This window comes from Dermatophagoides pteronyssinus, unplaced genomic scaffold (genome assembly GCF_027571235.1).
Source record: "Dermatophagoides pteronyssinus isolate colony J.1.1.1.1 unplaced genomic scaffold, Derpt_VIB-CSIC_2022.12 sq0015, whole genome shotgun sequence".
Classification (NCBI taxonomy): domain Eukaryota; kingdom Metazoa; phylum Arthropoda; class Arachnida; order Sarcoptiformes; family Pyroglyphidae; genus Dermatophagoides; species Dermatophagoides pteronyssinus.
Window position 1 is genome coordinate 796,589 of NW_027461539.1, and position 21,613 is coordinate 818,201.

The 21,613-nt window shown below is 27.8% G+C and overlaps 13 protein-coding genes across 16 annotated transcripts; 6 read left to right on the forward strand and 7 right to left on the reverse strand.

Moving 5' to 3' along the window:
* Position 1: 1 nt before the first annotated feature.
* Positions 2-783, forward strand: LOC113791639 (ADP-ribosylation factor-like protein 2). Its single transcript, XM_027341433.2, has 3 exons — positions 2-150; positions 205-315; positions 369-783. Exons 1-3 carry the CDS (start codon positions 2-4, stop codon positions 745-747), a joined length of 639 nt encoding a protein of 212 aa, XP_027197234.2. The 3' UTR covers positions 748-783.
* On the reverse strand, positions 205-2,252 carry LOC113791635 (uncharacterized). Its single transcript, XM_027341429.2, is given in 3 exon segments — positions 205-1,844; positions 1,846-2,029; positions 2,095-2,252. Coding segments are annotated over 3 exon segments (798 nt in total). The 5' UTR covers positions 2,241-2,252; the 3' UTR covers positions 205-1,376.
* On the forward strand, positions 939-1,434 carry Dph3 (Diphthamide biosynthesis 3). Its single transcript, XM_027341436.2, has 2 exons — positions 939-1,079; positions 1,140-1,434. The coding sequence occupies exons 1-2, from the start codon at positions 963-965 to the stop codon at positions 1,293-1,295; spliced, it is 273 nt and encodes a 90-aa protein (XP_027197237.2). The 5' UTR covers positions 939-962; the 3' UTR covers positions 1,296-1,434.
* Positions 2,253-2,525: 273 nt separating the features above from the next.
* LOC113791637 (protein YIPF6 homolog) lies at positions 2,526-3,359 on the reverse strand. The gene has a single exon (XM_027341431.2). It carries the CDS (start codon positions 3,240-3,242, stop codon positions 2,526-2,528), a length of 717 nt encoding a protein of 238 aa, XP_027197232.1. The 5' UTR covers positions 3,243-3,359.
* Positions 3,360-3,382: 23 nt separating this feature from the next.
* Positions 3,383-4,427, forward strand: ix (mediator complex subunit intersex). The gene is made up of 4 exons (XM_027341432.2): positions 3,383-3,732; positions 3,802-3,857; positions 3,919-4,003; positions 4,066-4,427. Exons 1-4 carry the CDS (start codon positions 3,499-3,501, stop codon positions 4,387-4,389), a joined length of 699 nt encoding a protein of 232 aa, XP_027197233.2. The 5' UTR covers positions 3,383-3,498; the 3' UTR covers positions 4,390-4,427.
* Positions 4,428-4,441: 14 nt separating this feature from the next.
* Positions 4,442-5,393, forward strand: LOC113791636 (coiled-coil domain-containing protein 97). The gene has a single exon (XM_027341430.2). It carries the CDS (start codon positions 4,572-4,574, stop codon positions 5,361-5,363), a length of 792 nt encoding a protein of 263 aa, XP_027197231.1. The 5' UTR covers positions 4,442-4,571; the 3' UTR covers positions 5,364-5,393.
* Positions 5,345-8,476, reverse strand: aralar1 (calcium-binding mitochondrial carrier protein aralar1). 3 transcript variants are annotated; one of them, XM_075822204.1, is made up of 11 exons: positions 8,341-8,476; positions 8,123-8,267; positions 7,974-8,053; positions 7,716-7,915; positions 6,810-7,662; positions 6,497-6,751; positions 6,386-6,428; positions 6,219-6,316; positions 6,027-6,165; positions 5,866-5,964; positions 5,345-5,796 (listed from the first exon to the last, which is right to left on the reverse strand). In XM_075822204.1, exons 2-11 carry the CDS (start codon positions 8,151-8,153, stop codon positions 5,483-5,485), a joined length of 2,112 nt encoding a protein of 703 aa, XP_075678319.1. In that variant the 5' UTR covers positions 8,154-8,267; positions 8,341-8,476; the 3' UTR covers positions 5,345-5,482. The 3 variants fall into 3 exon arrangements, with proteins under 3 accessions (XP_075678319.1, XP_075678320.1, XP_075678321.1); XM_075822205.1 differs by having other exon boundaries at positions 8,331-8,422; XM_075822206.1 differs by lacking the exons at positions 7,974-8,053; positions 8,123-8,267; positions 8,341-8,476 and having other exon boundaries at positions 6,810-7,645; positions 7,716-7,856.
* A 102-nt stretch (positions 8,477-8,578) lies between these two features.
* LOC142645606 (lysosomal acid glucosylceramidase-like) lies at positions 8,579-10,579 on the reverse strand. The gene is made up of 3 exons (XM_075822209.1): positions 10,419-10,579; positions 9,833-10,350; positions 8,579-9,766 (listed from the first exon to the last, which is right to left on the reverse strand). Exons 1-3 carry the CDS (start codon positions 10,480-10,482, stop codon positions 8,747-8,749), a joined length of 1,602 nt encoding a protein of 533 aa, XP_075678324.1. The 5' UTR covers positions 10,483-10,579; the 3' UTR covers positions 8,579-8,746.
* Positions 10,580-10,670: 91 nt separating this feature from the next.
* On the reverse strand, positions 10,671-13,633 carry LOC113791617 (BTB/POZ domain-containing protein 7). The gene is made up of 2 exons (XM_027341410.2): positions 10,833-13,633; positions 10,671-10,754 (listed from the first exon to the last, which is right to left on the reverse strand). Exons 1-2 carry the CDS (start codon positions 13,440-13,442, stop codon positions 10,680-10,682), a joined length of 2,685 nt encoding a protein of 894 aa, XP_027197211.2. The 5' UTR covers positions 13,443-13,633; the 3' UTR covers positions 10,671-10,679.
* A 2-nt stretch (positions 13,634-13,635) lies between these two features.
* LOC113791631 (ketosamine-3-kinase-like) lies at positions 13,636-14,956 on the forward strand. Of its 2 annotated transcripts, none has more exons than XM_027341423.2 (3): positions 13,636-13,852; positions 13,913-14,732; positions 14,798-14,956. In XM_027341423.2, the coding sequence occupies exons 1-3, from the start codon at positions 13,762-13,764 to the stop codon at positions 14,910-14,912; spliced, it is 1,026 nt and encodes a 341-aa protein (XP_027197224.2). In that variant the 5' UTR covers positions 13,636-13,761; the 3' UTR covers positions 14,913-14,956. The 2 variants fall into 2 exon arrangements, with proteins under 2 accessions (XP_027197224.2, XP_027197225.2); XM_027341424.2 differs by having other exon boundaries at positions 13,636-13,837.
* Positions 14,915-16,683, reverse strand: LOC113791625 (protein angel homolog 2-like). Its single transcript, XM_027341418.2, is given in 3 exon segments — positions 14,915-15,382; positions 15,384-16,105; positions 16,176-16,683. Coding segments are annotated over 3 exon segments (1,551 nt in total). The 5' UTR covers positions 16,552-16,683; the 3' UTR covers positions 14,915-14,929.
* Positions 16,684-16,696: 13 nt separating this feature from the next.
* LOC113791624 (2',5'-phosphodiesterase 12) lies at positions 16,697-18,815 on the forward strand. Its single transcript, XM_027341417.2, has 4 exons — positions 16,697-17,241; positions 17,305-18,278; positions 18,353-18,479; positions 18,550-18,815. The coding sequence occupies exons 1-4, from the start codon at positions 16,929-16,931 to the stop codon at positions 18,813-18,815; spliced, it is 1,680 nt and encodes a 559-aa protein (XP_027197218.2). The 5' UTR covers positions 16,697-16,928.
* yata (N-terminal kinase-like protein yata) lies at positions 18,454-21,548 on the reverse strand. Its single transcript, XM_027341411.2, has 7 exons — positions 21,356-21,548; positions 20,783-21,261; positions 20,472-20,715; positions 20,255-20,413; positions 19,962-20,183; positions 19,480-19,900; positions 18,454-19,416 (listed from the first exon to the last, which is right to left on the reverse strand). Exons 1-7 carry the CDS (start codon positions 21,464-21,466, stop codon positions 18,830-18,832), a joined length of 2,223 nt encoding a protein of 740 aa, XP_027197212.2. The 5' UTR covers positions 21,467-21,548; the 3' UTR covers positions 18,454-18,829.
* Between the last annotated feature and the right edge of the window lie 65 nt (positions 21,549-21,613).

Here is a 21,613-nt window from a genome sequence, read left to right on the forward strand (position 1 = left end):
CATGAGCTATTCAAAAAAGATGTTCAAAAAAATGTGTTTTGGCTTCAGACCGATCAGAACGACAAATCAAACAAAGAAAAAAAAAATGGTTCTTCTGACAATCATTAAAAAAGTGAAACAAAAAGAAAAAGAAATACGAATATTATTTTTGTAAGTCAAATTCAATTTTTTATACGTTTACTAAATACATTTTGTCATTCAAAGAGGTTTAGATAATGCAGGAAAAACGACCGTTTTAAAACGATTAAAAAATGAAGATGTAAAATCAGTTTCACCGACACTTGGCTTTACAATCAATTCTTTGATTTATAAAGAGTATGTTATAGTAATATGAATATCAAATATTGATTTTTTTCTATCCCTAACAGTTATAATCTAAATATTTGGGATGTTGGTGGACAAAAAAGTTTACGAGCATATTGGAAAAATTATTATGAAGATACGGATGGATTGATTTTTGTAATCGATAGCTGTGATAAATTACGTTTATCGGATTGTAAAAAACAATTACAAGAGATAATTATTGAAGAACGTCTTTTAGGTGCTACATTATTAATATTGGCCAACAAACAAGATATACAGAATGCATTATCATTAAAAGAAATTGAAGATTATCTTGAATTGGATAAAATTAAATCTCATCATTGGAAAATATTTCCGTGTAGTGCTATAGCCGGTACAAATATTTTCGAATCAATGGATTGGCTTATCGATGATATAAGCAATAGAATTTTTATAGATTTTTAAAAATAAAAAATCAATTTTTTTTCATTTTTTAAAAAATTTTTTGTTTCGTTTTTCATACATTGAGTGCCAAGTTTATAGGTTGAAATGCGCAAATAAAATTCTCATGCTTGTTTGTGTCACGTGCATTGAATTTGGTTTTCTTGACTGAATTTTTTTTTTTTTTTTTTGTTGTCAAAATTTTAGGATTTTTTTGTTCAATTTTAAATTAGTCAATCATGTCCGATTCTGGTGTATATCATGATGAAGTAGAAATCGAAGATTTCGATTATGATCCTGAAACGGAAACTTTTAGCTATCCATGTCCATGTGGTGATCTTTTCACCATACTCAAGGTAAAAAAGAATATTTTTCTTTTTGATTACATTTCACAACTGATATAATCATGCCTTTAGGATGATTTATTGAATGGAGAAGTGGTGGCCAGTTGTGTTAGCTGTTCATTAATCATCAAAGTTATTTATGATATGGATGATATCAATAATGTGATCGAAGCTAAAGAAACGAATACGACAAAAAAAACAATGACAACGGAAAAAATAACCGCTTGAATTCAAAAAAAAATATGCTTTGATTGTTTTTGTTTGTTTTAGGAATTTTATTAATTTATTATTATTATTGTTGCTTTCAATTCATTTTCTTTGTTCAGAATTAACCAATGCTACATCATTAAAATAAAGAAACATTACATCTTGAAAATCTTTTCGTATTGAATCTTTACTAATATTACTGGCTAATAAAATATTCAATTGTACCAATGAATAATAGGTAATTGTTGATGAAATGAAAAAAATTATACTGTAAAGATATGAAATAGAAACATAATCATCGCAAAACATTTTCAATCGATCATTTTCAAAATAAAGAAATTGTGTTTCATTCATACGTAGACCAATGATTGGTGCAAATTCTCTTAAATCAAGAAATTGTCCCAATTGACCTGGTAAACGATCAGTTTTATATTGATCTTGTGGCATTAATCGCATAACATTAGATCCTTCCGTACAAAGATGTGTTAATGTCCATACAACAAAATATTCAATCATAATTAACATTGTTACGATAAAAAATGTAATCATAATAAATTGATTGATTGCAAAATACAATTTTCTGTATGATTCCCGAATCAAGACAATAAATACGTTTAGATTTTTTCTTTGTTAAAGGTGTATCAATAGCATTATTTGCATTGATTGTTATACGAAATGAAATGACCAAATTATAGCATATCAATAACATTGTGATTGTATAAAAAACAATCAAATTGATTCTAATATCTTTGATCCTATAAATCAATGAAAAACGTGATATTTTTAAAAAAATTTATCAATCTTTTCAAAAAAAAATTACCAAAAATAATCTTTTCGTTTCAACATATCATAGGCAAATAATGAATAAATATTGGTCAATTTTATTATACAAAAAATATTGATACTAACACCACTGATAAACAACATTGAAAATATTAATGAACCATATGGACATTTGTGAAACATTTTTGAATGAAATTCGGATTAGGATTCGAATGATGAATTATCTGATTTTTGACATAAATCAATGATTTTTTGTTTTGTTTGTTTGTTTTATTTCAATTCGATGCATTTATTTTATTATTATAAACAAATGTGTGTTGTGGACATGACGCCTAGAAACATTATCAGTGATTGATTTGAAAAATAAAATAAAATACCAAATCATCTTCATTAATAATAATAATAAGCGTTACCTACGTAACATAAAAATATGATAACAATTTTACCAAAAAAAAAAAAAAAAAAAACTCAAACAAATGTATGGATATATAAACTTAATATGAAAAAGAATAAAAAAATTGGATACATGAATAGGAAATATTTTTCATTACTAATATTTGTTGATAACATTCTTGCACATGACATAATCGGATAAATTAAACAAAACACAACGATTATAAGAAATTTTTCATAAACAAATAAAAACGATGACCCAAATAATAATGATGATATTTTGATGGAAAATATTCCAATACTTGGTATAGCCATTGAATAACCAAAAAGACACAATAATTGAAATAATGACATTGGCCGTAATCGTTTTGTTGGCAATTGATTTAAATCATTATTAAATGATGTTTGTTCGGATTTTGTTAAATTTCTCAATAAAAATTTATAATTCATTGATATAATAAAATTAGCAATCCACATTAATACGAATGTTGATGAAAAATTTGATTGATGATAACCGGCACATATTTCCGGATTACAACTATTAGTAGCGAATGCAATGAATGCATAGAATATAAATGGACCCCATAAATCCCAATTTTTACAAACATTCAGATAAATATCATTTTCCGATACCGGTAAAAGAACATATTTTAATTTGGAATAAATGTTGAATAAATCACGATGAATTGTATTCCAAATCGGTTCATCCAATGTATCCCATGATCCAATATTGTTGGTAGGCATTGTAATTTGATTGGAACCGGTTGCCGGTGTATCCGATGAATTCATCATTTTTTAAATAAAAAAATAATAGAATTAGAAAAACATTTAAAAACTCAAATTGATCAATGGACGATTTTTGAGTTTCTTTTTGTGTATTAATTCTCAATTGTGACTGCCAACAATGAATGATTTACCAGTGTCCTACATAACCAACGTTATATAATTTTACATTGTTTTTTGTTTTGTTTTGATCTGTCCTGACAGAATTAATTTTCGGTCTTTATAACGAATATTTTGTTAAAATCAAAAGAAATAACCCAAAAAAATGAATCCAAATCAAGTTAATCCGAATATGATGATCGTACCGGGTAATATTCCGCCGGCACAAATATCAAATACGGCATCACCGCATCAAATTTTACCAAATTCATCGGTTTCTAATCAACCGCAACCACCTCAACCACAAACATCATCATCATCATCGTATCAAATGTCCAATACTCATCATGATCTGAATCGATTGAAAAATTTAATTTCAATGCTTCGTGAAACATTACGAGTAATTTTTGAATCGATTTTGTTTTTTCGCTTTCATTATTAAATATGATTTTTTTTCCTCAATATTTAGAATTTTTTCATAATTTCTGGAATGAATCTAGATTATAGTACACAAATGGATAATTTGTAAGCTTTATTCAATTTGTGTCCACAGTTTATGTGTATGTTTCATTGTTTATTTTTTTAGCAATAAAAATCTGGAACAGCCACCTAAATTGGAAAAATCATTGGAAGATATATTGGCTCTTTGCAACCAAATCGAATTATGTTTAGTAAGTATATTTGAAAGCTTTAATTGGCTTGAAAATAATTTTATTTTTTTTTTGCAAATCAGCGAACAATTCTGGAATGTACAATTCAATCACGAGATAGTAAAACTTATTTACCATTTCAAGTTTCGAATGAATATAATTTGGAACAACCGGGAATGTTACAGGATAATACACAGCCAAAATCATATGCATCTTATTTGAATGTTATCAAAAAACAGGTGACATATGCCAAATCGATTTATGAAATTCTTTCCGAAAGTGTTAAACAAATTAAAACAATACCTGATACAATGATTTCTTCACAAGTTCATCATCAAGTACAACAATTGCAACAAATGCCTCATCAAAATCCTAAATTGCCCACACAACTTCCCTCACATCAATAGATCAATATTCAAACAAATTAAAGTTCAATTTTTTAAAATTTTTTTTCAATCATAATTCTTTTACAAAAAACAATGTAAAGAGACTATCACTAGATGGCGATTATAATCAAATTTGATTGCGATTTTTGTTTACTCGAAATAAAAAAAAACTTTTAAAATTAATTAAATTAAAAAAAATTACAATGACAATTATGAACGAAGATAATAAATCATCGAATAATTTCGAAGAAATAAAAAACAAAATAATCGAAACAATTTCAAATGAAAAGAATGCATTTTTCATACATCAACAACGTGATGATCCTGATCTATCGTTGAATGAAAAACGAATTATTGTTGAAAATCTTCTTGAATCGAATAGATTTTTATTTCTACAAAGATATGGTCAATATCTTGATATGAAAGCATTGACGTATTTTCAATCTAATGATACCTGTGAAGAGATTCAAATTCAGCTTGGAATTTTGAAAACAAAAATTCAATCCAAAAACAAAATGCTTCGTAATCGTCGATATCAAGCTTTGCAAGATTTATTAAAAGGAACTTATTTTTCCCACAGTGAAATGCAATCAAGAAATCCTTATTTATTCGAACAAATGATTGGACGATATATGAACGAACAGGAAAGAAAAGAACTTCAAAATTCAAATTATCAACAAAATTATGATCGAATAGGATTTTCATCGTATCTTTTCGAAACTATACGACAAGCTTATCTTGGAAATCAAATAGTTCATACAAAAGAACAATCACAATTTTTCGACGATGATTCTTCCAATGATGATAATTCCGAAGAGATTGATGACGAGAAAAAAGATTCATTACGAAAAGAATTTCTAAAAATTATGATCGAAAATTTTTTAAATGGTAAAGATGGTGAATATTTTGATTATGAAAAAGTGGACAACAATGATGATTATGATTTAAGTCGTGAATTTGAACATGATCAACAAGATCGATATTTTGAAGAATAATTTACTTGATTAAATTTGATAAAATTTTTTTTTGTTTGTTTTCAATTGATTTAACATAAATCTAAAGATTGGAAGATCGATTTAGCAAAAAAAAAATAATCAACAACAGTCAAAAAGATTTACGAAGCAACATTGGATTTAAATTTAGGAAAATATAATCCAAATTTAGATTCCATTCCAATAAAAGTTGATAAAGCAATTTGATAGCCACCAACATGACTAGGATTATGTGATGTTTCTAATAATGGTTTTTTAATTGGTTCAGTTGAACCAGCCGGTCGACGACCACCAAAATCAACATAGAAGAAACGTTGTAAAAGTTCATAGGTTAATAATGTAAAACCAAATTGTGGTGCACTACGAAATACACGTGCTGGACCTCCTTTCCAAAATGCTGAACCACCTTCTTCTTTGAAAATTTTTCTTGTAGCATCTATATAAAATTATAATAATAATAATTGTCATTCGAATCGAAATAAAAATAAAAATATTATTTTTTTACCCAAAATTCCAGAATAAGTGGTTTGACCAGCTCTGGCTGCTACTTGTAGCCTGGTTTTGATCACATCAGCCGGTGTTACCAGATATGCAGCTGGAACACCTGTTTTATTTTTTAAAAAAAATTAAATTCAATCAAATAATTTGAATTTGTCAAATACTTACCAGCAATGACAGCAGATGTCAATAATGATAATGGACTATTATGACCTTTTTCATCGGCAAACTTAAGTTTACAATGTGCATAAACAGGAAAATAAATGGCTGAAAAAGGTATGTCACGCAAAAAACAAGCTGAAGATCCCTAGATATTTTATTAATAATAAACTTGTAAAAAAGTTAAAAGAGCACACTTACTTTGTATAAACCACGAATACCTAATTCTCTTATGACACCAATGGCGCTAACCTTTGGTCCTGATGTAATTTCGCCGGCAACTTGTAAACGAATTTTTACTATGATTTTAAACATTCAAGAATATTTAGAAATCGATGATTATAATAATAATAAAAATGATTTCAAACCTATTTCCAATGGATTTGTAAACATAACTTGTGATGCACCGGCCTTAAAATTTTTTGATAATCACAATTATTTTCAATGAGCAACAAAAAAAAACACTAATTAATTCTTACACTTCCACCAGCAATAAATTCTGATCCAATAGTAATTTCACCATTTTTACCGGTCAATTTATCACGAACAAAATCATTCATTGTTAATTTGATAGCTTTTTCCGGACAAACACCAACTAATTGTGGTAATAGGCCACGATATAGGCCACCAAATCCTTCATGTCTAACAACTTTATTGAAACAATCCCAACTATTTCGATACATTAATTCACCGATTATTGAACCAGTACGTTGATTTTGCATTCGAGTTTTTACCTTTAAACGATCGTTCATTATGAATTATTAACAAAAAAAAACAACCAAAAAAACTAACCAAATCGATCGGATAAACAACTGTAGCGCCAGTAGCACCGGCAATTGAACCTAATGTAAATCGATAAATACTTTCAAGCATTTGAATACCAATACTTCGAGATTCTTGTTGACTACTAGCAGGTTGAGATTTTGAAGAAGCATCAAATCTCGAAATATATTGTTTGCCATGTTTTGGTGATAAACGTTCTAAATCATCATAATTTATTCGACCATTTGGCTGTCTTAGATGACTGACAAGCTGAAATAAAATATCAATTTCCAATGGTGTAATTTGGCACATTTGTTGTGAAGCAGCAAAAAATTCTTCTTTAGTCATTTCCATTTGGTAGTTGTTTTTGGTAAATGTAAGAAATATTCGCTTAATAAGTTCCATATTATTTAACAATGTATTGAATGCCATAAAATATGGAAATGAAACCTGATGACCACCAGCAGTTGAACTGGCCGATGCAACCAAATTTCTTCGAACATCATCGGAAAGCAAATGTCTTTTACAATTACTCATTATTTCGGAAAAATCCAATGCTGAAATAACTCCTTGTTTTTGTTTATCACGCAATTTAAATGCTTGTATGGCATGTTCTTCATGAAAATCGTGTAATAATTGAGAAAATTCCGAATAAGATATAGTACGTGTATGTTTTTCACCAAAATGAAGTCGAACAAAATCCGATTTAAAATCGAATGGAATTTTTTGATGGAAAATTGTACTTTTGATTATTTCTTCAAATTCATCATATGTTATTGAACCTGAACCATTAGTGTCAAATAATTGAAATGCAGTCATATAGATTGCATCTGGACTACATAAAACTGCTTCAAAAGCTTCAAACTCTTGAAAGGAAATAAGACTATGAAAAAAGTTTGATCTTGAATCTGGGACTACAATATAATGAAATCATACCCGTCTTTAGATGTGTCAAGTACACCGCCAAGAATATTTACCGTTCTGGGATTGAAATTATCTTCCGTATATAAACCTAGATAGCGACGAATAAAATCCTCTTTTGTCATGTATCGTTTACCATTTTTTTCGATCGAAGCAAATTTGACAAATATCTCACGAAGTTTGTCACGATTTGCACGTTTGATTGTAAATAAAAGCTATAAAAACAAAAAGAATTATAATATAAAAAATGATTATTATAAATGGTTAAATTACTTCTGAATGACAAGTAGCATTTTTAATCAATTTTGATAGAATTTGATTGAACACCGATAATTTCTTCGATTCTTGATTCTCTGTTTTGGATGAACATGTTTGGAATCGATGACATTCATTTCCTGATCAATTTGTTTAAAAAAAACTACCTTGAGCATTTTGATAAGTCAAAGGGAACATTTTGACTGTTTTTGTTGAAGAATAGGATCAAAGATCTGGGGATATCGCTAACGATGATTATCAGTATTATACTGGATATTAGATTAAGAATAAAATGAACAACGACCACTGCCACTAATTAAAAAAAATGATTATTTTTCTAATGATAATCAAGGACGAAAGAAAGTTATATCCAACCAAATCTTACCACCTTCAGCCGATCAACAACCACACTTTAAAAAAAAAGTAGGCAGGTCACGCATTTTTTCTAAACTAATTTTCAAATCGATTTGCGCATCCATTCTTTCTTGATAAACGCGGATCTTTATCATTGAGCAGCTGATTTGTTTACTGTTTATTGATGTCGGAAATCTTATTTTGTTTCAAAACTTTTTTTTTTTTGGTTTTGGTTTTGGTTTTCCTCGGAATATTTCCATTAGTATGAATTTACGCAAAAAACAAAATGTTTTATTATTTTTCCTTTGATGGTTGTGTTTATTTTATTTTATTTTTAAAATCTTTTTGATTTAAAATTAATTTAACTTGGAAACTGGAGCTTTTAAACATTTATTACCCCAAGAAGATTCTCCGGACATTTTGGAATGATAATTTCATCAATACCATACTAATGTATTGATTGAATGAGCTTTAATTTCATGTGAAAAAATTCCATATTTATCATCATGAATTTTTAATGGTACTTGATGATTATTACGATTCATAACAATCAATACTGTTGCATTGTTTGGTGTTTCAAAAGCAACCATATTTAAATATTCATGTTGTATTTCTATATCTAAACGTTTCGATCCAGGTTCAATAAATCTTGTAAAATGTGCTAATGAATAATACATTGGTTGTTTATAATATTCGCTACCATCTTCGCTGACAATGATCGGAGAGTCGACAAAATTTTTCACCCAATTAGGACCACCTTCATGATCAAGTGCCATATTCCAATCGATCCAACCATTTGTATAATGATTTAAATCCTGAATAATATCATAGGCATATGATTGAGCACGATCCCAATTACCAAATGAAACTTTTTCCAATTCAAAAGGACTAGAACCTTCACAAGCTTCGGTTGATAATAGAAAATAGTTTGGAAATTTTTGATGTGTTTTCGTAACAACATCGGGTGATGTAAATGAATTCATATACCAATGAAAACCAATACCCGAAACATATTTATTTGCACGTTCATCAGCTAAAATAACATTAGCCCATTTTTCAATAAATGGTCTTTGATCATCCATAATAATAAGTTTAAGTTTATCAATACCAAATCCGGATGCACTTAATAATGGTCCTAATGTTTCACTAATAAAATCACGTTGTTCTTCTGGTGACATTGCATTACAATTAAATTTAAATTTTGGTATTGTTCCATCAATAGGTTCATTTTGAATGGTCATTCCCCAAAAATCAATACCTTGTTTTTGATATTCACGTAAAAATTTTATCAAATATACTGCATATGTTTCATAATAAATTCCATCTGGTTTTCCTTTAATTCTTCCAAGACCATTTAAATGATCATTAGTTTTAAGCCATGCTGGTGGACTCCATGGTGATGCAAATAATTTGATTGGATAATGACTAATATTTTGTGCCAATTTAACCATTGGAATCTAAGTAAAAAAGAGTAAAATTATTTACTGGTTGATTCAAATGGAACATTTTTTTGTTGTATTTACTTTATATTTAAAATCTTCATTGGCCAATTTAAAATATGTTAAATTAAAATCCTCATGAATTTTAGGACCAAGTTCATCATATGAATATGGTCTGGTAGAAAAATCTGTACCACCTATCGGTACTCTACCCATTGAATATCGTAAACCTCTTGAACTAAAATAATCATATAAAACATTTTCAGCTAATTTTTCGTTTAATTTTCCCAGATTAACACCAGTAGCATCAGTAAATGCTGCACCAAAACCAATAATTGTTTGATATGTTTTATTATGATTAATTTTTATTGTTTGTCCAGCTCTTAATGTATTAACATTTTCAAAACTATGTTCACTACGTACAAAACGATCTGAATGTGAATCACTACTAAACATAGTAATGATTTTTGATTTTTTTGAAATTTTATCATCATCATCAAACGAATCACAATGTGTAACATTACAAACACAAACAAAACTATGTCGTTTATGAAACCATTTAGGAATGCAAGAAAGTTTTTCATTAGTCATTGACATAATCCCTGTTTTTCAAAGAAAAAAAAATAATAATAATTTCAACATTGAATTGTTTTTTTGAATGAAAACATACCATCATCGATTATGAATAGGAACAGGATTGTCAACATCGAACTAAATTTTAAAATTGTCGACATTTTTCAATTTTTCAATGTCAAAATGTTATGTTTTTTTTATTGAAATAAAATTATTTTTTTTGGAATGGAAGATACAAAAATGAATGAATGAAACAAAAAAACATAATAATGATGTCCAATTAAATAGAGAAAATATCAATAGATCATAGTTGTGTCACTTGAGTTTTTTTGTTTTTTTCAAAACCAAATTTTCAGATTTAAATTTCTTTACCAACAAATGCAATATCAGGAATATAATCACTAAGAGTAGGATGAGACTCGGTACTCGAAAACTATTTTTGTGAAAGAAAAAAAAATTGAAGTGTTTATATAATTGATTGATTGATTAAAAGTTTTTTTTATTATCAAACCTGTGTTTCTATTTCATATTGTGAAGTAAGTTCTTCTAATCTTAGTTCACTTTGATAACTAAATGGATCACATTGACTAACGGTTATATTGAATGATGGATTTTCAAACATTGTTGTACCAGGTCTTGGTGGTGGTGGTGGCATTGCATTTCTTTGAAATATATCATTGCTATTTTCATTATTATTATTATTGTTGTTGTTGTTTGAAAATCTTGATGATGAACGTTGGTTGTCATTGTCATCAATATCATCATCATCGTCGTCATTATCATTATCTTTTGAATCAATTGGAAAATTACGTTGCTTAGACGAAGTTAGAGAATTTTTTAAATGTAAAACATCACAAGCCAAATCAGGCAAACCAAATTCTCTAACAACCCTTAATTGTATTAAACGTAATGCTTCACATCTTGAATGTGATATTTGTAATGCACGAATACAAAATGGTGATGTTCGAAGTTCTTGTTCACGTTGATTCATCATATACATAATTCTTTCTTCTAAAATCGGTAAATTAGGTCGTATTTTATCAATTTCTTCATAACAAATAGCTGATGATGAATCGGATGTTGATGTTAGACAAAAATGAAAATTTGGAAATGATTGTGGATTATGCATAGGAAGATCACTATCCGAAATTAAACTTTCCGCTCCTAGATTTAATTTTTCCAACATATATAGATTATCGGGCATTGCATCGACAAACATATTTGATTTTGGTTTAATATTCATTAATAAATTTTCAATATTTTCATCCAATGAAATTGAACGTTCAAGTTTTTCTTCAAGTTGTAATTTACATTCTTCAAAATAATGTGTAAAAAAACGTATCTTTATAAAATGATTATTATTTCTAAACCATGATGCATATCGATTTGAAGGCACTTGATCATCATCAGAATTTTTTATCATATATGATGGTATTTGTATTAAACCTCTTTTTATTGCTAACATTAAATAATCAGAATCGATTGGTAAACAATGTCCAATTCTAACCGAATCAATCAATTCGGATATTAAATCACGAAGTTTAGAATCATTAATTTCTTTTTTCTTTAAACTTTTTCTTGTTAAACTATGTGAAAGTAATAGATTTGGTTCATGTTCTTCTTGTTTTTTTATGAGGTGATGTTCACCCCATTTAATTATTGATTTTAAAATTTCCAATTCACTTGCTTCAATAAAATCAGATTTCAATACATCACGTAAATGAATATAATCTAATTGATATAATAATGATTGTTGAGAAATTATTGATGAAAATTCTTCTTTTAAAAAAGTTAATGCTTGACGTTTTACCCATGGTGATCCATGTGATTGTTCACTCCATTTCAATATCAATATTAGTGTATCAAGATTCATAAAATTTATAATCATATCTTCACAGGTTTGAACAAGAAAATCAATTTCTAAAAATCTGGCAATTTCATACAGATTCATTACTTCTTTTACTAAACTTATTGAATGTGATTCTTTTGAATTGGATGATGATGATGATGATGATTGGCCATTTAATTTTTGATTACATTTACATAAAGAAGATTGTATTAAATTTAATAGATTTTCTGAATCACGATACATAACATGTAATAATATTCTACCCAAACGTCTTGGAATGATTGATTCATCCAAAATGATTTTCATTCGTTGTGGACAAGTATTTTTGTTTAGGGAAGAATTTCGTTTCTGTTGTCGAATAATAACATTTCGAAAGAATGGTGAACGTGCACTTAAAATAGCCTGATGACATGAAAATTCTATTTGTTCTGTACAACAACAATTTGTTTGCTGCGATGATTTGTTTGAATCATTATTATTACTGATTTGAAAACAAAGTGATGCATCACTATAAATTCCAGTTTCAAGTAAATGTTTGAGATCATGTGATAATGGATTCGGTACACCACATTGTTGACTGATTCGAATTAATGCTTCATATGATGCTGAATTACTACGTGAATCATATGAACCGGCCAATTCACCGGAATAAAGATATTTAAGTAAATCATTGAAAAGTTCAACACGAAGACCTTGAATATCCAAATTAACCGTTACAGTACTTCCTTGTGATAATTTTCCTAATAATTCACGAAAAAATGGACAACGAACACAAACAATTGCTTTGTGTACAGGGAAATCAACACCTTTATATATTAATATAATATCACTATTATGTTTTAAATCATATAATTCACTGAGATCATTACGAATACTTGAAGCAATTGGTCGTGCACTTTCTGCATGTAATGATAATTCTTTCATAAAATATGCTGCACGATATTCATTATAAATTTGTGCTAATTCTTGTATGGATAATGATTGTGCAAATTCCGAAAACACTTGTGAATGTTGTGAACATTTTTTCAATTTTGTTTTGATTTTTTGCTTTAATTTTTTCAATTTTCTATCTTTACTACTGAAAATAAGACCCAATGAATTAACTGTTGATTCATTAGAATTAAGAAATAATCCATGATGTTGATTGGTATTATTGGCACTTATTGATGATGAACACGTAACATCGGTAATTGTATCGATTGTTGAAACGGAACTTTTTGAATCGGAACTTTGATATGAACCAAAATATTGACTTGATGTATTGGCACCCATTTTTGTTTTTTGAATGAAAAATTCAGTCTCAATGTTTGTTGATTTTGCTCATTATTCTATCAGGTTATTGACTGACACTCCCCACACCATCATACAAAAGGTGGTAACCATTTACCTTGACCACTCTGTGGTTAGAGTGTTGTATCTCTGAGAACAAGATTTTCATCTCAATTTTGTTTATACATTGAATGAAAACTGGACATTCTTAAATTCTTTCTATTTTTACGTTAAAAGTTCGTATGGGTAGAATTAGATATCCACATGATTCAAGAAATGTGCATTAAAATTCGGTGATGAATTTTTATTTTTCAAACAAAAAATGGATTTATTTACCGAAATTCAAGATAGATTAGAGAGTAAAAAGTTTTTAAAAACTAGTCAAACATTTTCCAATGGTTATATTTGTAGTGGTAATTTGTTAAATTTTTTTCATTAATTTTCCATTATTTTTTTCCGATCATGATTTTTAGGTGCAAGTTTTGAAATTGATGATGGAATTATTTTTGTCAAAACAAATTTTGATAATATTGCTGTGGATATGTTGAATGGTGAATTTTGTTCATTGAAAAAAATCGCTGAAACTCAGACTATACGTGTACCAGAACCTTATTTTGTTATAGCTGATCCTAATAGTAATGGTGGAGCATTGGTTGTTGAATTTTTAAACATGCAACCGGTGACAAATTGGAAAAAACTTGGTTCTGATTTGGCTGATTTACATATGTTTAATTCGATTCTTGGTCGTAAAAAACAACGATTAGAATCATGGATTGGTAAACCACCCACATCAGAATTGCCTGAAGACATTGAATCTGCTATGAACAAAAATATCAAATTAAACATTCCGGGTGATATTATTCAAAATGTAGATCATGTAGAAGAATTTGGATTCCATTCAGTTACTTGTTGTGGAAAAATTCCTCAAAACAATGATTGGCATGATAATTGGATTGAATTTTATGCTCGTAATCGTTTGAATCAACAAATTGATTTGATTATTGAAAATTATGGTAATCGTAAAATTGTTGAATATTGGTCAGAACTTCAGCTAAAAATTGATAAATTTTTCATTGATATTATGGATAATATTGAACCTGCTTTATTGCATGGAGATTTATGGTCAGGAAATATTACACAAATAATGAATTCTGAACCGGTAATTTTTGATCCAGCATCATTTTATGGCCATTCGGAATATGAACTTTCAATTTCTAAACTTTTCGGTGGATTTAGTCCAATTTTTTATAATGAATATTTCAAGAAAATTCCACAACAAAAAGGCTTTAAAAAGTAAGGACCATCTTTTTTAAAATAACTGATATAACCAATTTTTTTCTTTCTTTTTCTAAATTTAGACGTTCAGAATTATATACACTTTTTCATTTACTTAATCATTGGAATCATTTTGGTGGATCATACGAAAATCAAAGTATTGATTTAATGAAAAAATTAACAAATTATGTTTTTTAATCAATTAATTAAATTTTTTATAATAAAAAAAATTTTGCGCTCAATGCAATATGATCAGAACCTAAAATTGAATTAGGTATATTACCGATTTTTTTTAAATTTTGTTTGTTCATTAATTGTTTGAATGCTGATAAATGTAAATTTTTATGATTATGACTATAGAAAATATGATCAACAAGACCACAATCAAAATGTGTTGATGTAGAAATAAATTTTAAATTAAATTGATCAATCGTAGGATAAACTGATTTAAAATCGAAAACATGACGAACGAAAAGATTATTGTCTTCAGTGTATTCGTCTATATTGCTAGGATTTTCGATTGATTCATTGTTTATAAAACAAGTATTAAAATCAATACCATTCATTTGCAAATCACTTTTCCGTAACAATCGTCCTTTTTCAAATCCATCTCTTTGACCAGAAATATCTCCACTATATAATCCATGAAAATTATATTGTCCCATTTTTAATGAATTCTATAAGAGGACTATTTGGTTCACTATTGAAATCACCACATAAAATAATGGGAAAATAATCCATTTTATACGGATCTTTTGTTATTGTATTCGTTGAATCATTTCGAATGGCGAATCGTTGAATTTCAGCTAATAATAATCTTAATTGTGCTAATTTTATATCACCACGTCTAGGATTAAAAAGTAAATGTGTATTGGCAACAATTAAATTGGTACTATTTTCTGGATAAAATCGTCCGATTGGACGAAGTTTAACAACTAATGCAACTTGATCACGATCTAATAAATGTGATACATCCAATCGATTCATTTGTATTTCCAGACAATCTTGTAGTTGAAATTTATTTGTTTTGAATAAAATTGAACAGCCATCATAATTTTGTCCAGTTTTCAGCTTGGAAATCATTTGATAACCACGTTTTTTAAGTGTAGGTAATATGGAGGTAGTAAAATTTTCTAAATGAAATTCTTGAAAACAGAATATATCCGAATTTAATTCTAATAATTCTTGTTTAAGACGATTACTTCTTTCTAACCATTCTAAATCGGATTTATTATTTTCACGATATAGATAAAGATGATTAAGTAGAAGATTTTGTGCCAAAATATTATAAGTAGTTATGGAAAATTGATTATGTCGAAGTTGTTCAACATTATCTGGTTCTTTTACTTTTATCCATCTACGACATCTATTGATATAGTTGTATATTTGGCCTAAATCATTTAGTAAAAAAAAAAAATATTACTAAAAAAAAAGAAAAAGAAAAATAGGAATCGATCGAACCTGGATTGTCGAAAATCATTGATTTTATCGAACGTTGATGATAATTATATGGGGAATAATCAAATAAATTTATTGAATAATTTAATTTACAAAGACAAATTTGTTGATCATCATCACTTTTAAATTGATCATATTCATTGCATTGTGAACAATTTTCATTTGTTTTTGTCGAAATGGATGATGATGATGATTTCGTTGCCAATCTTTGCTCTTTGCTATATGATGATAGTGAAGGCACAGTTGTTAATTCGCATGTAGAATTATTTGTAGTTGTAATCTCCGCAATCGTATTTTGATTATGGCCATCATTATTATTATTATTTTGATTTTGATTTTGATTTTCAATTATCTCTCTATTACTATTATTATTCCACATTAGCTAAATTGTTCAATTTTTAAACATTGCATACACAGTAAAATTGAATGAAATTCGTTTTGAACAACAGAAAAAAAAAAGAATTTTTCGAATTTTCAAAATCAAATTTTCGCGAAAACAAATGCCAACACTAATCACAAGTTTATTATTAATCGATGGGAAAAAACAGCTCCCGCAAATAATAATAAAAAAAAATAACCGCATACCATTCACAATATCCATGTGATATACACAGTGATATCTCTCTCTCAATCTTTCTCTCTTTAAAAATGAAAATATTTTTCCAAGTCCAAAATCAAATTAAACATTTCTAACCACGTGTACCTCGTGTTGAATGCGAGAAAAATAAACAATAAGAAACGTGAGAACAAAAAACGATGATGATGATTTGCAATGTTCTTTTGGATGAAAAACAATCGGAAAATTTAAATTTATCCATAGTATTTAAATATAAACATCCAAATCATGATGGTGAACGATTATTTACATTCAAACGTAGCATTACAGAATCATTAGATTGTTGTTGTAAACGTATGAAAATTAATCTGGAAAAAGCATTCGCTATTAATAAGAAAAAGAAAAAAACGAATAATTCTGGTGATGCTTCGAATGATAATTTTGCGATAAAATTCTATCGAAATAATATTGAAGTTGATGATAATATTCAGAATAAAGATTTCTGGAAAGATGGTAAGAATTTTTTTTCAAAAAGATTGATATAAAAATGTCATTTTTTAAAAAAAATTCAATAAGGTTCAACAATGTCAATCAATGGAATCGATTATTGCATCAAGTTTAATTATCCACATATTTCAGAAATATCATTATCCAATATAATATTGACAGGTTATTTTACCTATCCATATCTGGAAATAATTAATGGAAATATCACTGATAGTAAATTTTTATGGTTTCGTTCCAAAGATTCATTGGAATGGACATTGGTTGGTGAAGAATTTCTTTACGAAGTAAAACAAGAAGATTTGAATTGCAAATTGAAAATAGTTTGCATTCCAATGTTGAATACGAATGAAGGTATTTCTAAAGAAGCAATTTCACCGAAAACTATTTCAAAAGGACCGGAAAATTGTCCATTCGAAAAAAGTTTCATTCATACACGTGAAAAATTAACCGATTCATTTCGTATTGTTTCATATAATCTTTTAGCTAATTTATATGCAAATTCAGAATATTCAAAAGATGTTCTTTATTCTTATTGTAAAGATTGTTATCTAGATTTTTCCTATCGAAAAACATTATTAATCAAAGAACTAATTGGTTATAATGGTGATATATATTTTCTACAAGAATTGGATTCAATTTTCTATCGAAAAGGTCTTAATCCAATATTAAAATTTTCTGGTTTAGATTCATATTTTATTGCTAAAGAATCAAATTCAGAAGGTTTATGTATTGCTTATCGATATTCAAGATTTGAATGTTTACAAAAACAAGCACATACTTATTCCGATATGCTCATTAATAATGAACAATTTGAATTTTTACAACTGAAAATTTCAAAAAATCAACAACTATTTGATCGTATTAAAAAACTGAAAAATACTTTTCAAATCATCCTATTGAAATCGATTGAAAATACAAATAAATTACTAATTTTATGTAATTTACATCTTTATTCAAAAGATGATGCTGATCATATTCGATTAATACAAACGTTCATCACTATTAAATATATTGAAAATTTTTTAAACGAATTGAATGCAAATGTAAATCATATTTCTCATATTTTTTCAAACAATCACTCATTTCATTCATTTTTTTCTCTATTCAACACACACAGGAAAATTATCGTCATTGTCAAATAACTACAATCGTATCGGGTGATTTTAATTCTACACCAGAATTTGGTGTTTTAAAATTTATAAAAAATAAAACAGTTGATTCAACATTGGAAGATTTCCGAAGTAGTAAGTTTTTAATTAAATAATTGATTTATATAAAAAAATAATGAATTATTTTTTCTCTTTTTTTCTATAGATGAATCGGAAGTAATTAACGAACATTTTGTTTGGGAACATCAATTAAATTTTGAAAGTGCTTGTGGTTTTCCCAAATATACACACTATGCTGAACATTTTCAAGGTTGTTTGGATTATATTTTTTATGATCCAAACAATTTAAAAGTTTTGAATATAGTTCCAATGATTGAACATCAAGAAGTAATCAAAGAGATAGCATTACCAAATCAGAAAATTCCTTCCGATCATTTACCATTGATTTGTACAGTTGCATGGAATAAATAAATCATTTTTTTTGTTCAATCAAAACTTTTCTTTAATTTTTGAGCACCCAATTTCATTGGGCCTTTTTTCGGTCCTGGTTTGGTTGTTGAACTGATTCTTGTTTGTCTTATTCTTGGTTTCAATATTTCTTCATCGTCTTTTTTGATTGTTGTTAATTTATTTTCATTTTTATCTTCCGAATCATTATTTTCACCCCAATCAATATCATTATCCCAGCCATTTTCATCGTTGTTTTTATTATGAATTTTTGGTGCAACAGGTTTCATTGGAACATTTTTCTCCCAATCTTCAAGCAAATCATTTTCCCAACCATCTCCTTCCCAACCATCTGAATTTCCAGTTAGATCATCAATTGATTTGATTTTCATTTGATCATCATTTTTCAAAATGTTTTCATTATCATTATTTTGATGTTTATCTTGATTCACAGTTAATGAATGATTGTTTTGAATTGATTGTTTTGGTTTTTGTTCATCTTCATTATGATTATCGCTTTCGATTTTGGTTCTTGTCAATTTGGCTGCCAAAGAATTAACAGCCCAACTAAGACCAGTCGTAAATTTAGATGAAACATTTGAACCAGATTTGTTAATTTCACTTTCTATCAGTCGAAAAAAGAAAAAAACTTCAAAAAAACTTTTCAACGTTTCCACTTTGAACTTACCCATATGTTCAATAAGCGAAGGATTTTCGGAAAATTTTTCAATTTTTTGAACAAAATTTTTCAATGTTACAAAAGCATGATCGCGAACCTGTTTCTCTGGATCCATCAAAATCAAACATAATGCTGGCATTATTTTTGATGTACAATCTTGTAATGTAAAAAAATTTTGTGTTGCATCCAATGATTGAATACAAGCAATACGAGAAGGAGGAAATGGATCACGTAATGATCTTAAAAATAATGGTAACATTATAGTTTGTCTGGTTTGTGGCTGTAAATGTGCAGCAATTTTGCCCAAACAAATTATCGTATTTGTTCGAATTCCACCTTCAGGATCTTTCATTTGTATTCGACTGAAATGTTTAATCACTTCTTCATTCAAATTTTGATTATTCAGTTTGGAAGCTAAATGAAAAATACTCTACAAGCAGGAAAAAAAATTGATCAGAAATAAATTTTAAAAAAATGAACTATTTACTCACCTTGACAGTTTGTTCACGAATAACCGGATTAGAATCCATAAATCCATGTACAAGATATGGAAAAATTTGATCATTAACAGCTTGTGTTGATGTATAATCAATATATTCATCAATTTCTTTCAATAATTTCGAACGAATCGAACGATCTTTACTGGCAAACAATTTAATAATACTTGGTGTTACTTTTTTTTGATATTCATTTTCATTCAACATTTTTCCAATCTATGAATTCATGAGAATGAGAGATAGATTTAACAAACAAACAAAAAAAAATTTAGCAAAACACAACATACTTTCATCAATAATTCCAAACAATGACAATTAGCTTCACCATATTCCAACGATGTGATTACAAATGATAATATTTTATTTTTACAAAAATAAACCGGGAATGATTCGAGTCCATTATTAAGGTTGGAAAAGAAACGATTTTTCTCCGTCGAATCTTTGATCTGGAATTTATAAGATTTTTTTAAAGAATAATCGACAATAATAGTGTTACAAAATTACCTGAATCTCTTCAAGAAAATTCAAAGTATCGATGAATGGATTTTTAAAATAACCATTTTTATCTTGTCCATTTGAAAGAAAATCTTCAATAAGGCATCTTTGTGATGATGTTTTATTTAAATTTGAATATAATGGTATTAATTTCTTTGGCAAACGTTTTAAATTTTTTAATTGAGCTTGTTCATTAAGTTTTCCATTAAAAATTTCCCATATTAAACAGCTTAATCCCCAAGCATCTAATCGTCTGATTTTAATCAAAAGAAAATAATTATGAATATTCAAGTATTGGACAAACATAAATTACTAATTACTTATCACAAGTGGCTCTATTGTTATCTTGTAATTCAGGTGCAGTATAAATTTTATGTGGATAAAATGATTTTGATGGTTGAATCGAACCAATATTTGTTAGATATTCAAAATTAAATAGTTTCCAATCACATGAATCATTGATAAATATAGAACCCAATGATAGATTACCATGAATCATTTTACAATCATTATTTAGAAAACAAAGACCTTTCGATATTGAATAAATTCCCCATGAAATGGCTGATTCTTTTTGTTTTTCAGGCCATTTGTTTATTTCTTCCAGAAAACAATGTAAAGGTTGAACATGTTCGGTTACAATCAATATGTATTTATCTGTTTCTAATGAATCCAAATATGTCAATATCGATGGATGTCTTAAAGTTTTGAGCCTTTTTAATGAATTTCTAGCAAGATCCATATAACCAGAATCATTTGATTTTGATTCATAACGAAATACGGAGACAATTTCACCAGTTGCCTATTAATTAATAATAATAAAATGTAATGGTAAAATTCAACAATTAAAAGACAGCAACAAACAAACAAACAAACAAAATTCGAATGTTTCGAACCTTCTTTTTTCCTTTGTGTAAAATCCAAAAAGAATTTTCATCTTGTAAAATTGGTTCATTAACTTCATAACCAAAATCTTTAGATGGATCACGAGAAAAAATAGACCACATTTTTTTGTTGTTGTTGTTGAAATCAAAAGGATCTGATTGAATTAAAATGATAAACGTAATAATATTATTATTTCCAAATCTCAGCTGCTGCTGTGTCGATATATCAAGGATCTATCTTTAATTTGGTGCCACTCAAAAACTACATGT